This window comes from Octopus sinensis, linkage group LG1 (assembly GCF_006345805.1).
Source record: "Octopus sinensis linkage group LG1, ASM634580v1, whole genome shotgun sequence".
Classification (NCBI taxonomy): domain Eukaryota; kingdom Metazoa; phylum Mollusca; class Cephalopoda; order Octopoda; family Octopodidae; genus Octopus; species Octopus sinensis.
This window is the reverse complement of record NC_042997.1, coordinates 169,537,492-169,553,850: the sequence shown is the minus strand read 5'-3', so window position 1 is coordinate 169,553,850 and position 16,359 is coordinate 169,537,492. Positions and strand designations below refer to the sequence as shown.

Genomic DNA, 16,359 nt, shown 5'->3' with positions numbered 1-16,359 from the left:
TTACTTGGAAAAAGGTGAAGGCGGTGCAACAGGAAGGGCATCCAGTCATAGAAAATCCAACTCAAAAACTTCTGTTTGGTCCATGCAAGCATGGAAAAGTAAATGTTAAAATAAAGATGATGATGATGATGATGATCTCAGTAACAATAATATCTCTTAGGTAGTTAAATTTATCTACTACTTTCAGAAAGTATATCACAGTTCATATTATTAGGTTAATCAATACATCTAGTGTAGTATTTCCTTGTCAGTCTGCATTCTTTATATACACTTCTTTTCATTTCTCTACTGACATATGCAGTGTTCATTGCCTACTTCTTTTATCATCATCACCATCATTCATTTGTTGATTTTCTATAGCTGGATATTCTTCCTGCAATCAATCCTGACCTATTTCCAAGTAAGATAATAATTCCCTTTGGCCTGATATGTTTTCATGGAAGACTGGAAACATATAACAGTGTCTGTACATGTAGAAAATCACTTCCAGCTATCATGCAATGTCAAGACAAAGACACATACATATGATGGGCTTCTTTCAGTTTCCACCAACCAAATCTACTCATTAAGCTTTGGTTGGCCCACAGCTAAAGCAGATATTTGTCCAAGTTACCATGTAGTGGAACTGAAACTAAAACAAGTGGTAGGGAGGCAAACTTCTTAACCATACAGTCATGTCTGCATCTGCAGACCAAAGTAACTTTTCTGGGTTTATATGATTTCTGCTATTAGCCAACACTTTATTGTAGGCTATGTTGACATTCAAGTTCTTTTTTTTAACACACTCCAATCTTCTTTAGTTCAATATATTCTACAATAAGCTAGTCCCCATGATCATAGAGTTTAAACAGCTGAACATTTAAACAGCTACCTCAAGGGTTAGAGTGAAGAGAGCTGAGAATGCCCTAAGAGGATTTGATGAAGAAGAATGATTAGGATGAAAGAAACAGTCTTTCATATGAAAGAGCAATCATAATTTGATTAACATTGGACCTCTTTAATCTGTTATCTTTTACTTGTTTCAGTCATTAGATGGCGCCTTGAAGAATTTTTAGTCAAATGAATCAACCCCAGTACTTTTTTTTTAGCCTCGTACATATTCTATCCATTTCTTTTGCTTCTTTCAGTTTCTGTCTAGCAAATCTACTCACAAGCCTTTTGTCAGCCCAAGGCTGTAGTAGAAGACACTTGCTCAAGGTGCCATGCAGTGGGACTAAACCTGGAATCATGTGGTTGGGAAGCCAGCTTCTTACCACACAGTCATACCTGGGAGAGGAAAATGATATATGATGGGCACCAAAGACTGTCAAAAAGAACACAAGATTGGCAATATAACTAATGTTATGATTAAAAGAAATGTAACAAAGTATCAATACTGAACTCAATAGAATTCAGAAGTTTAAGTAAAAGTATATAACTGGCTTTTGAAAATATTAAAACATTAAAAAACATACCTGCACTGTAACTTGGCATCCATAGGTGGGTCGAGAAGGACCATCTGCATTTCTTTTCCCTGCAGAATTATGAAATTGTTTTGCAGATTAACCAAGTACTGAATACAGAACATGCTCCATATACAAAGGACATATAAAGAAGCTGATTAAAAATAATACACTCTCGGAGTGGTTGGCGTTAGGAAGGGCATCCAGCAGTAGAAACTCTTCCAGATCAGATTGGAGCTTGGCGCAGCCATCTGGTTTGCCAGTCCTCAGTCAAATCGTCCAACCCAAGCTAGCATGGAAAGCGGACATTAAATGATGATGATGATGTGAATGACCACAGATTGCTGTTTCTGTTATTTACATCTACTCTTAATTTTAACGTATAGTTATGAGGAAAGAAATATTTGCAACTTATTCAGTTATGAATTAGATAAAAAATATATGTCAATCAAGAAATATTAATGATGCACCAATACAACCAAAATGACATAAAACACTAATATGAAAGGAAAACAAGCTTTAATGCAAATTATCATAACATGCTTACTAGGAATATATACATAACATCTGATGTTGATGACATACCAAGTACATCTTCAAAGAGCATACAACTTGCCTCTGTAAAAATAGCTGCAGAAAAACTGCTTTTGCATCTCTCACAAGTAACAGAAAGGAAATGCAATTTGGACTGCACACAATATTTGTTCTGAATAAAAGTCTAAAATTCTTAGCTGAATACATATCTTTTATCTTTCACTTGTTTCAGTCATTAGTGCAAACCTATTTTTAACATCTTATGGTGTAGTAATGTAAAAATCCAACCAGTTACTCAATAACAACAGAGTCCTGTCCAGTATTTACCGGAATAGAACAAATTTGAAAGTATTAAAAATAAAACAGAATAAACTTGTAAAGAAGATGTCTAATAATTTTACAAAATGTAAGCTTGCTTCCTAACCATGTAATCTTGGGTTCAGTCCAACAGTACAGCACCTCAAGCAAGTGTCTTTGACTATAGCCCTAGGCCAACCAAAGTCCTTTGAGTTGATTTGGAAGTTGGAAAGTGAAAGAAACTTATAGTATATATAAATGTGTATGCAATGTATATATATATGTATGTATGTGCATATGTTTGTGTGTACTTCTGAGTACCATTTATCACAAGCAAGGTTGTTCATTTCCAGTCTTCCGTGAAAAACATGTTTGGCCATGGGAAATATTATCTTACTTGGTAGCAACAAGAAAGGCTGTGGAATATCTGCCTTGATAAAGTCTATCTGATCCACACAAGCCTGAAAAGGTGGGTGATAAATGATGATGAAAAAGCAGTTAAGAGATACTCACTAGCAGCTGGAAGAGCCTTGTGTCCCTTGTTCACTAAAATTGCATCATCAAGGTATTTGTTGCGATTTTTCAGAAGATTTTCTATTAACTCAAATTGATCAAATCCAAGGAATTCGAAGAGCTGGAATAGTTTAAAAACAAATGATTTACAATTATAATCTAATTGTAAGAGGACATTTTGACAGCCTTAAAAGAAGAGTAAAAAAATGTAATGATTCATACAAATATAAAGAGAAACACTAAATCTTATAAATCAAAGGGGTAAATCCATGGAAGTTGGTGCCTGATGGTAACAATTAATTAAAAGGACATTTTGTATAGGGTTGACAAGTTTGATTTTCCTGAACTGTGAAATGCCCAATGTTTCAGGTTCTTTTTTCTCTCCACACTCCATTTAAAGGCAAGTACCCAAAAGATGATGGCTCAGTGGTTAGAGTGTTAGGCTTACAATTGTAATGTTGTGAGTTCGATTCCCAGACTAGGCAGTGTGTTGTGTTCTTGAGTAAGACACTTTATTTCACATTGCTCCAGTTCATTCAACTGTAGAAATAAGTTGCAACATCACTGGTGCCAAACTGTATCAGTATTTGCCTTTCCCTTGGACAACATTGGTAGCATAGAGAGAGGAGACTGGTATGCAGCTGGCCTTCTACAAACGACTTTTGTCTGGACTTGTGCCTTAGAGGGGAACTTTCCAGGTTCAATCTCATGGTCATTCATGTCCAAAGGAGGCCTCTACCCTTTTACCCAAAATATCAAACTTCTAACTTCTCGTGGAAATCTAAAAGATTAATATGTATAGAAAATACTAATGATAGACTTACAGAAATCTGTTAACTCTTTAAAGAAAGATATTTTTTGAGTTGCAGTGAAGACAACAGTGAAATAATACTAGGCCTGACATATAGCATGTAACAGTTGTGGACCTGAGATTAAATATTAAATGTGGAAGTATTTGCAGATAAGAGGGATTCTCATTTCACCAAGCAAACATTGTGGAAAATCTCAGTGTTTACTATTATTTGCTGTGGTGTAAAGAATGGGATATGGTTTCTTAATCTTTCAGAGGAAAAAAATGATCAGTGCTTCTTCACAGAAGAAAACTGCCATTTTTTTACAAGATACAACTTAATTATTTTGCTATAATTTAAAATACTGTTACAAATGTACCTGAATCTCAAACAAAAATGTCTATATGCATTTCTTAAGAAACTTACCATTTCTTTCTAGTACAAAAATGGTAGACTGCTAAATCAATTCAACCATTTTATCATAGTTAAGTCATTAAAACAAATTCTCAGAAAATGACTACTTCAAAATAAAACAAATAGATAGCACTGCCATAACAAATAGATGGCTCTAAAGAAGGAAAATTACTTTCTCAAGTGCTAGTATCTTAATGAACACACCTAACTTGGAGACGCAAAATTACTAGATATAAAATCATGGCTAAAGTTATCTTACTTTAGTACTGATTTACTAATATGAAATTATCATTATGGCAGCTACCAGACTAGAGCCAGCATATACATAATTTTAAGTAGTTTGGTAAAAGTGGTGCCAGTATTGAGGCCCTAACAACAATTATTAAATAATGGAGCTACCTATTCAGCTATGAGTTAGAGTATTATTGATTCAATAAACTTTCTCCAGATTGCTATAAAACAATGTATTCTGAATAGAGGAAGTAGGAATTTTAATATTTATAGTTTTCTGAAATATGTTAGTGTTTTGGGGATAATAGCAATAATGGAACACCCCCCTCCCACATGATGAGTGGTATGTCCTAGTCACTACAAATAAGGTGACGTCAAGTAAAGAGTATAGAAGTAGATGGTCATAGATAAATAGTCATGTCTTACTTGTCTAACTAACTATACTGCTATACCGGAGTGGATGTTATAACACTCCGACAAAGGATTACAACAATTAACAACATCAGTAAGGTGTAATTAGAAGCTGAAATTAGTCAGTGGACATGGCTTAATCCTCAGCCAATTTTTAATAACAATATTTGATAAAGTACTGAATACAGAGCAATGCAAGGTAGAGCTGATTTTAGCAGATCAATTACATATGTAAATAACTGAATTTGCAGAATAGGCAATAAATTATGTGATTTATTTGAGCTGAAGGCACATGGCTCAGTGGTTAGAGCATCTGGCTCACAATCATGAGCTAGTGAGTTCGATTCCCAGACCAGGTTATGTGTTGTGTTCTTGAGCAAGACACTTTATTTCATGTTACCTCAGTTCACTCAACTGTAGAAATGAGTTGCGATGTCACTAGTACCAAGCCGTATCAGTCTTTGCCTTTCCTTTGGATAACATTGATGGCATGGAGAGGGGAGGCTGGTATGCATGAGTGAGTGCTGGTCTTTCATAAACAACTTGTGCCTTGGAGAGGAACTTCCTGGGTGCAATCCATGGTCATTCAAGATCAAAGGGGGTCTTTACCCTTTCCAATATCAGCAGTAAAGATTTTGCTATGCTACATATACATTTTATCATCACCATCATCATTTAAAAATCTACTTTTCCATGCTTGTATGGGTTAAATGGAATTTGTTGAGGCAGATTTTCTATGATTGGATGCCCTTCCTATCACCAACCTTTGCACATTTCCAAACAAGGTAACTGGATGTGTTTGCATGGAAGATTGAAAATGAACAACACTGTTTGTGAGATGGTGTGAATTGTCTACAACTCTCACACAATGTCAAACTAGGAGACACAAATACACACACGTGTGTGTATATGTCAAGCTTTCAGTTTCCATCAACAAAATCCACTCACAAGGTCAGCCCAAGTTGCCAAGCAGTGGGACTGAATCCAAGACCATGTGGTTCATCATCATCATCATTGTTTAACGTCTGCTTTCCATGCTAGCATGGGTTGGACGATTTGACTGAGGGCTGGCGAACCAGATGGCTGCACTCATGTCCCACCCAGTCCAAATTATATTTTTAGTAATATGCATTGCACTATACTTGCTTGATTTATCCCCATATGAGGTTTATCAATTCCCTTTGCTATTCTTTAATTACCTAAGCTTAGCCAGACATTGATTTTTATACACTTTGAATTAATCATTAATAACAATGAACCTCAAACAGATTAACAGATAAAGTTAATTGCTCCAACTCTAAGTTAACACATTAAATAAATCATATAACAAAATGGTGTCAGATCTTTTGTGTTTGGCTGCCACTTTTCAATTTCTTCAATTTTTGTTTCAATTGATTTCATATTTGGCATATTGGTGTAATTTTGTAAGGGAATCATTGACATGAAATTCATTTTTGCTATAAATCAATAAATAAAGAGTTAATAACTTCTAAAGTTTGCAAATTTTCAGAAATTTTACCCAGTCGAAAGCCACAGACATATAGGTGCCTGTTTCCATAGTAACAAGCTAAGCTATTACCAAGATACTTACTCATGCGGTCATTTTTCACTTATTAAATGGTAGTCATAAGATGTGCTAAAAATAATAGCTAAATCATGCACCAAATTTGTTTTTTTTGTTGTTTTTTTTTTGTTTTTGCATAATTGTATGAATTCCTGTGTGTAGAATACAAATTTGCAAAAATTTTCTGAAAATTCCAAAAAATAAAAAAATTATGAGGGGTTAAAAATTATGGCATGTGTAAAGCAGAATTGTGCCAATATTTCATTTGTTTACAGTTCACAACACATACTGTCACACAAAATGACAGCTTCCAAATCCTGTTTTGTGACTAGGTAAAAATGGTGAAACTCTAAACCTCTGTAACTTTAAGAAAAAAAAAAGTTTCTGAGATTTAGCACGGAGAATCACACTGACACACCAGATTTTAAAATTTCCACAGGTGCAGCCAAACAGAAAAGGTCCGTAGTGTCTAGTGCTTGAGTCAAAACTTTTTAATTTTATCTACAACAAAGATTTATAAAGCTACGCAATTGAAAATTAAAAATTACATTGGAATCTGAGCTTCAATTCATTGAAATACTAAAAATAACTTGAATACTGCTGATTCTTTTGATATCAGTTATTTGTAATCAAAATACAGACTACTGTCATTTTAACTTATGAAAATGGAAGCTTCTAGAATCACTTCATTTATGTTATGTAAAATAAATGTTCATTCTATGCTACATGTTATCAATTTTTACTAAACATCTGAAATAATCATAACCAAAATTGATGCTATTTGTAAAGGCAATTAACCTGTAGATTTAATGCCCAACATTCTGGTTCCAAAAATTATGCAATTAAGAAGACTCAACAGTACTATTAAGATTATTCATAAAAATGAACAAAGTAAATCAAATTTGAAATTATTTCAACAAAATATTTGAATAAAAATATTGGTATAAACTTACATCATTCTGTAGAGCATCATCAGATTTGGAAGATGATAGAAAGTCAAAGAGATTAGAACAAAGATTTTCAATTGTCATTCCAAGAACGTAGCTTTCATTGTTAAAATGCTTTTTGACTTCAGATATTAACGCTGAAGTATTGAAATTGTCTTGTTTTGAATCTGCTTTACCATCTGGTGTCCTTAAAGCAGTTTGATCTTTGTTACATTGGTATTTCAATGACAACAGACTAGAATCAACTTCATCCTCAGATTCTGAGCTTGAATAATTCATTTCCACTGAAATCAAAGGCTCAACAGAAAATTTCACATTGTTTCCAAATTCTTCATTTTGTTTTTCAGAATTTTTTTCACAAGAATTAGAATATGCAAACAAATCAGCAGAGTATTCAGGAAGCCATGATATAATTCTGGAAACTATTTTACAAGCTGAAGATGCTACGGTGGCTGGAAAAGGGCCAAATATACTACGCAATTTTACACTTTCACTATGTCCAACCATTTGAACATTTTGGAATGTTTGGAAAAGAAAAAAAGCAGCACTTTCTATTGTTTCCATGTTTGAATCATGACCAACTGCAAAGAAAAAAAAAGTTGTTTATACAATAACAGAATATTAAGTTCTGGACTTTGAGGAAAAAAAAAAAATACAGGTGGATCAGTTAATTATGATTTTATTCAATATATTCTCCTCTCAGATTCACCCACTTAAAAACTATACAAGAACTTGGAAGGTTGGGCCTCCAACCAGGCCTTTCAGAATACCCTTAAAGCTAGGAACTTTTCAGCACTCCTCGTATTTAACACATACACACAAAAATGACAATCTAAAACTGAATCAATCACTTAAAATAAATGCAATTGTCTGAGTGTTTAATAAACTTGATTAAAAGACTACCGTGAACTTACTGTGACAGGATGGAAAATCCACTGTTTCAGACAGAGTCCTTCATCAGTAAAAAGTACTCTTTATATTGATTTTAATATATAATAGAATCCTGATGATGCAGACGAATACCAGCATCTTTTGAGTCTATTTAATCATAGATGTCTCAGTGTTTAGTTGGATTTTCAAAGCATTAAACAGTAATGAAATAAACTGTGTGCACCTGAGTTTATTATAAATAACATTATCAGATCTAAAACCTAATTCTGACAGATAAGTTAAATGTCCAGCTCCAATGCTACAAATGAGATTTATACTCAAGAACTTAGCTTAATTCTTTAGCATTCAGATAACTCTGTCAAATATAATGCTTATTTATTCACATTGTTTTGAATTAATCATGCATTATTTCATAACTTTGAAATGTTGATGATTTGACTGTTTATTTCTACAATGACATTGTAGGATAGGTGGGAGAGGCCAGATCAGGCTGGTTTGAATGCAAAATAAAGAGGAAAAAAAAGGAGAATATTTGGGCCAGATATGGCCATTTTAAGTGCTAAAGAGTTAAACATTATTGATTCAGTCACTTTAATTCCAGAGTGGAAGTGAATAAAATGCAATTTAACTTGTTCTAAGACAAAGAGTTCATCTGCCATTCTGATGAATCAATTGCAACAGATTTATGTGATGGATAACAAATTCTACCATGAAGAAAGATAGTTGTGAATGAATGATGTGAGAGCTATTTAAGTCAGAATTGGCATTAAGGCAGCAAGCTGGAAGAAACGTTAGCACGCTAGGTGAAATGCTTAGCGGTATTTCGTCTGCCGTTACAGTCTGAGTTCAAATTCCGCCGAGGTTGACTTTGCCTTTCATCCTTTCGGGGTCGATAAATTAAGTACCAGTTACACACTGGGGTCGATATAATCGACTTAATCCATTTGTCTGTCCTCGTTTGTCTCCTGTGTGTAGCCCCTTGTGGGCAGTAAAGAAATAAGAATTGGCATTAGACTCATTTGGAAATTTAAGCTGTTTATTCAGGATCTTTGTTCAACTAAATCCTTTTCATTCTGCTTGTTGAAAACATTTTGAGAGAGTTCAATATATGTCTTTAGGACTAATTGTTTAAAAGACTTGAAAGAAGTTTAAAATGAAGAAGTAGGGCTAAAGAGGAATATAATAAAAATTAAATTAGTAGTAAATTGTAGAGCCATCACAAGCCAGCAATGTTAGACAACTAACTATGTCTAATAACAAGAAAGAATAGAGTCACTAAATATTGGTTTCAAATTTTGGTGCAATGCCAGTAATCTTGGTGGATGGGATAAGTTGATTACACTGATCCCAGTGTTCAACTGGTACTTATTTTATTGATCCCTGAAAAGATGAAATGCAAAGACGACCTTGGTAGAATTTGAACTCAGAACATAAAGACGGACAAAAAGCATTTTGCCCAGCATGCTAACAGTATCACCAGCTCACCGCTTTACAAACACTGAATATTAATAACATTACTAATGTTACCAAAAACAAACAAAAAATGAAAGATGAACATGCATTCTATAGTCTTTTTCTTTAAATTTAAAATCACTTTTAGAAAATATTAACTGTTTGTCTTCTAGCAAGATTTTTAAATGACACCAGTACTTTTCAATTAAAATATAAAAGTTGTGAATTGATATTAATGAAAAAGGACTAGTGTCATTTACACTGCCACTTATTTTCTTTGAAAATTATAAAATATTTACCAATATCTTTTGCTCTGTCTTTCAGCTCTTTTAAAGATACTTGCAATTCTGCTTGGTCAACAATGGCATTTTTCTTTATAACAGTAACCAGCTTGGACCAACTTTCTTCTTCATTCTGTTCTTTGGCCCTTCGGAGCCTTTTGTTGAATAGTTCTCTGTTTCTTTTATCATATGCAGATACTTCAGCTGATACATTGGAGAAGGCTCGCAATGCACTACTCAGCCGTGGAAGAGTATCACAGGCAACGGAAGCCATCTGTTTAAAATGAAATTGTTTTCAATCAGTAAAATGAATTAATCAAATAATGCATGTTTTCTAATTTATATTTACAAAGAATAGTTAATTTATTGTCTGTATAATAAATGACAAGCAAATCTTTAGAAATATGCTTAAAGATCCCCCCAGCTTTGTCCTGGACAGAATTGTAAGCAAACTTCAGTTGTGGAAGGAGTTTTAGCTCATTCTCCGCTATGTACTGGGCAAGCTTGTCAAGATTATAATGTGTCATGCAGCAAATCTGAAGACAGTGTGCTTGCACATTCCCAGTTTGTTGAAGGTAGGCCATACACCGCCAATGCACTACTGCCCATATTAAGAACAGTATTTTCGATTTCAAGCAGCACCATTATAAATAAGGTCACTGTACCCGATCTCCATTGATGGATTTAGCAACTGAGCCTGATGCAGGAAATCTTCAGACATGTAATCTTTGTAGGTAAGCCATAAAGAGGTGGGATCACTCAAATCGTGCCATAGGAGTAGAATAGTGAAAAGCGATCTTAGTGTTTTAAGGGATTTTAACAAAACGCCCTCTGCCATAGTGGCGCCCTATTGTGAATTGTCCTCGAAAAGTCCATGCCTGAAGCAGGCTTCCCGGAAAGTGTCACATAATTCACTGTTAACATTTGCTATGTCTCGAAAGCTTTGTGGGCTGAAAACATCATGGAGGAGAAGGTGCACATGCTGGTTGGTAGGTACAGTGTAGACTCTGCTAGACAACTGTTAAACTTGACACTGGGATGTCCTTGAACATCCTGACCTGACTTCCTATACACCCAAGTGACTACATTCTTGCCAGAAAAAGGGAAAGATGGCTGCTTAGAAATGCCAAAACCCTCCCAGGCGAAGAATGTACCCCACAACATAGACTAGTAGTTAGCGACTTCAGGATCAGGGCTAAATGGATGCCCAGAAGACGATCAGCATGGAGGAACAAGGGTCTGGATGCTTAAAGATCCTGTGAATGGACAGAGATTTAGAGATGCATTACTCAAAGCCTTTGACGAAATAGAAGGAGATACAGCATCACATGATGTAGAAGACAACTGGAGTTTTCTACAGAACAACCTGTTGAGGGACACTGACCAGATCTGTGGATGGTGCAAAGTCCCCTCTTGACCCAAGGTAACATGGTGGTGGAACAATGTTGTTGAGAGAGCTATTAGGGAAAAGAAATAGTACTGGAGGAACGGTGGTAGCAGGGAATTGTATCAGACTGCCAGAAGGGAAGCTAGGAGACAGGTTTATTTAGCCTGAGGGGAAGCAGATAAGAAAAAATTTGACAATGTCCTGTGCCGTGAGGACCAAATTTTATTTCATGTTGCAAGACAGTGTGTGAGAGAGAATGGTGGTGTTGTAGGAGAGAAATGTGTCCGCATGGATGATGGTTCACTTGCACTAAACGAGGTTTCAAAGAAAGAGGGTGTGGGAGGTGTGTGAGACCCTGGGATGGGGGACAGCAGTATCATGTACCAGAAAAGAAAGCTCACATTTGGCAGAATTCATAAACAAACAATAGCCTTCAATATGCTACACTACATAATCATTTTTATGCACTATATGATTGATAAATCCTAGGTAGGGGTGGGGATGGCGTTAAGCTTTTAGAAGTGTTCATGGGAGACAACCAAAGGATGACAGAGGATAGGAAATTCCGGTACTGGTGGAGGGGGTGGGAGGGTGGCCATACTGTAAGCTAGCGAATTTAGACGAGAGTTTCGGATGCCAAGGTGGAAAACCACGCCGCCATCTCTTCAGTTATCCAGTCATCAGAAATATATATATATATATACACACACATATGTTATATATATATATATGTGTTAGAGAAATAAGTGACAATGTGACGAGAGGCAGTGACAAGTGACTGAGAACCTTGGCAATATACTGTGCTTGCGAAGAACTGTCAAGCCAAATAAGATTGTAGTCACAGCACATGCTGGTATTTCATAACTGGTACCCATGCCAGTAACATGTAAAAAGCACCCACTACACTCTTGGAGTGTTTGGTGTTAGGAAGGGAATCCAGCTGTAGAAACCATGCCAAATCAGACTGGAACCTGGTGCAACTTAGCAGTTTTCAGCCAAACTGTCCAATCCATGACAGCATGAAAAATAGATGTTAAATGATCAGTTGTCCTGCCAACTGTGTTCAGTCATTGATCTATGAGAGACAAATATCAGCTGCTGTATTTGACAAGTTACAGAGGAAGGGGTAAGGAAAAAGGATTTTAAAAAATTGAATTCAATACATGTGAATTAACTGACAATCCTAGAACTTTTTTGATAATCAACAGGAAGTCGGTTACCTCAAAGAAATCCTTACATTGTTGTTACTAAGTATAGAGTCAGTCATTGTTACTATATTACTGTTGAAATTCATTGTCTTAATTCCAATTAATTTTTAAAATAATGAAGAATTTAGTAAAATAACTGTCATTATTAAGCTGGTGTGTGGAGCATAAATTAACATGAAATTTTCTTGGAAGTTTTTAGATATGAATTTTGCATCACAGAATCAGGGCAGTTTTAAGAGGGTCAGTATCAAAAGGGTTAAGAAGACCTCTAGCACTGAAAAAGTAAAAATGAACATATTAAATGCAGAGCACCAAAAATCTAATTAGAAATACAGAATAAAATAATGTTAGTTATTCAGCCATTTTCCTCTCTTGATGACATTAAAATTTCTAGATAGATTATTGAAGCTCTCTATTATCTAAGTTCACCTATAGTCAACTGTTGATTACATGCAGATGACATCTCTGGTCAATTAACTGTTTTGGGCTTTATTTTTCCTTTTGTTTTAAATACAGTATTGATTATTCAATAAAATAGTTGAGAGTAACCAACAAATATAACACTTTAGATGCTACAGTCTGTGTAAACAGTACAGCTGGTTATCATCATTCTTTAGTTTATCATTCATTGATTTGTTCAGTGAAGTGCACTATAACAATTAGAACAGGTGTCTTTCAGTAATAAATTGCGTATCTGCAAAATAATCAGAATGTCAACAATATGCTGTGAAGGAGAGAAGGGAGCATTACTGTTTGATCAATAAGCAAGCTAAAGCCATCATCATCTCCATCCATTTTTCCACACTGACATAGGTTGGTTGGGCCCTACAGCTTCTAGCTACTTGTCACAGTCAGTTGTTATTTGGTGCACACAACAATAAAGAAAATTAGTCACTGTTGTGTTTGTCATGGTTTTTTATAATTGGGTACCCTTCCTATTGTTGACCATTTCACAATATTGACTGGCTTTATTCTACCATTCAACCATCACTTTATAGTGGTTCTTAGCCCATTTTTTGTAGCCCCTCTCCCTGTTAAGTAGTTGTTATGCCTAGCACACACCTCAAATCAATGAATGATAAACTAAAGAAAGATAACCCTTGGAGGTGGTACTGCTCATGTTAAGAACCTCTGCAGTACAGCTGAAGAGTCTTATCGACTTTGTGCCAGTGCTTTTTTTTATTCAGAATTACTGTTCTACACAATTTACAGTGCTGGGGATGCAAAGTTCATGTCTAATCCATTCATTGCATCTTATTTATATCAAGTATGTCGACCAAAGAATTTAGAATCATAGTTTTAGTACCACACTAATGCTAATACTTGATCTGCTGAAAATGCAGCCATTTGATCTATTGATGCTGGGGCCAAAATTCTTAACAATTTCACCTAAATTTGGTTAAGGAGTTTAAATGGCCAATTAACAGAACCTCCATACAGTTGCCTGACCAGCTAAAAGTAGGAGCCAAATCTACCTGGAAGCCATTACTTTTAAGGTCATAGCTTAACATCTTCAGTAAAAGTTACATAGGAGAATGTTTTGATATAAAGAAAGATAGGATGGCTTTGACTACAAATCCCATTGATCAGGGTTGACTCAAGCTAAACAACAACTATTTATTAAAAGCTCGTACAATTTTATTGGCTTTGCAGTATCTTTTTGGACGTTATGCAGGAGTCGATAAGATAGCTGATGTCTACTTCATACATTAATTAGTCATCATCATCGTTTAACATCCATTTTCCATGCTGGCATGGGTTGGACGGCTTGACAGGAACTGGCCAGCTGGGGAGCTGTCCAGACCCCAATAGTCTGTTATAGTATGGTTTCTATGGCTGGATGCCCTTCCTAACGCCAACCACTATATAGAGTGTGCTGGGTGCTTTTTACGTGCCACAGACATATGTTAGGTAGTGATTTTTTTTTTTATATACCAGTTAAAGTCACCGGAAAAACATTTAATATTTAAAACTTGAGCTGCAGTAAATGTAAAAGATTTCAACTCTAAATCATTTATATTTTAAAACATTGATACCTGTATATGGCGGGAGAACATACCGAGGATCACTTCGGTTTGAACGGCAGTTTTTTCTAGTGGTGTCATATGAAATTGTCACCCATAATTATGACCCTAGTATCGATCTATTGCATTTCAATCTGTGTTAGGGTTAGGGATAGTTAGGGTTGGTTAAGGGGAGGGTATCTTTTTTCTTCACAAATGTAAATAAACCCAATCTGTTTCTTAAACGAGGGACATATTCATACGGCACAGAATATTTTTTTTTACCTCGATAGACGTCACTGATTGGTTGAAATTGCAGAAATTGAAGAAAAAAAATAACAAATATCTTACAAACTATAGAATTTTTTCAATAAAGCCAAGAGAAAAATATGTTTTATAAACACGTTCTACCAGGATACGAAGTTTAACATTTTTTAGTTACCTAGAAATTATGTTAAAAACTGCCGTTCAAACCGAAAAGATCCCATACCGACAGAATAAATACAAAAGGTTATTCATAGTTCGTCGAGTGTAATTAATAAACATTAAAACAAGACTTGGTTTTGGTTTAGAAGTTTTTCAGTTTAGCTTGATTGCGAAAGAAGGAATGTAGTGACTTTCTAATATTCTTTTAATTATTTTTAATCGGCAGAAGTTACAAAGTGACTCAAGGACTGAGTTTCATGCATAGCACTTCATTAAACGTGTCACGCACGAAACTCTTGGCCTCTGAGTCACTTTGTAACTTTTATCGATTAAAAATATAAAGTGTGTGTATTTGTATGGCGATCTTTCGATGAAAGCAAGCGTGTCAAAATGTTGCCTATATATATTCCACTAAGTTCTATTCCTCCTAACTTCCTGATATAAATTGCTTTGGTTTCATTTAAGTTTTTATATACATCTATTTGTTACCTAAACAGTCTTTTTTATTAAAAATACAGCTGTGCTCAGGTTTTATATTTAAATTACTCAAACGTTTCTAATTCATTCTTTACAGAACTAGTTACATTTAGATGAAAAATTGTTCAACACAGACACATATACACATAAATTTAAAAGTGCGTCTGTAAGATAATTTTCCACCTCATAATGTATACAGTAGCCACCACAAACTGAAAGTTTTTGTGAAACTGAAAAACTTTTATATTAAGCCAAATTGCAAGTCGTAGTAATTACCAATTTAATTATTACACTGAGTAATCAGTTTTTGGATCGGAATGTTATTATTAATGTTGCAAAGCGAAAATAATATACATTATAATATGCACTATTGTAAAAGATAATAACAATAATAATAATAATAAAAACAATGAAACTATATGTTATGTATTTTAGAAGATTATTATGTATTTTACACGACTCTTCTCTCAACACAATTTGTTTTGGTTTCCACATAGGGTCCTCAACTATATGACTGGTTTAACGAGAACATTAAAAAAAAAAAAAGGAAAGACAGAAAAAGTATTTCGCAGAATCAGTTACGATCAAGCTGTAAACGTACAATAGAGGTAGGGGCTTTTGACATGTTGAATTAGTAATTCAGCTGTTGATAACCCAAGTCGGCTCTGATCAAGACCTGCGACCAAGGGAGTTCCAACCGTGACCATCCTGTCTTATATCATATCTAGGCAGTAAGTTGCGATTTGAGGGAGGTTTGCAGCAGATCGAGCACCCTAGCTGCCCCAGATGCTACGACCAAACGTGTTCTCACTAACTGCACAAGAACTCAGGTTTAACAGAAGGAAACGAACTTATTTTTATGTCCCGTTAACTTATATTTTCTTCCCCCCTAACGTTGTTGGCAGAGGTGACGAATATGTGCTTCGTGTCTAGGACTATTTTATAATTTATGTTCGTTTTTTATTTTATTTATTCATTTTTTTTTTTTTGGACTAGATATGGACAATCTTAAGCGGGTCGCATGAAACATGGATCATCATCGGGCAAACGCACCACTAAAATAAATTTAAGATAATTTTTTTGTTAGATG

At 34.9% G+C, this 16,359-nt stretch overlaps 1 protein-coding gene across 2 annotated transcripts in view; it reads right to left on the bottom strand.

Annotated features, from left to right (window-relative positions):
• LOC115215175 (activating signal cointegrator 1 complex subunit 3) overlaps positions 1–16,359 on the bottom strand; it is a 526,302-nt gene that overhangs the window by 507,672 nt on the left and 2,271 nt on the right. For both annotated transcript variants that reach the window (XM_029784370.2, XM_036506863.1), the window contains exons 2-5: positions 9,787–10,042; positions 7,151–7,725; positions 2,787–2,907; positions 1,455–1,513 (exon numbers count right to left, since the gene is read on the bottom strand). In XM_029784370.2, coding sequence (XP_029640230.1) covers positions 1,455–1,513; positions 2,787–2,907; positions 7,151–7,725; positions 9,787–10,042 — 1,011 coding nt within the window. The remainder of the gene's footprint in view (positions 1–1,454; positions 1,514–2,786; positions 2,908–7,150; positions 7,726–9,786; positions 10,043–16,359) is intronic.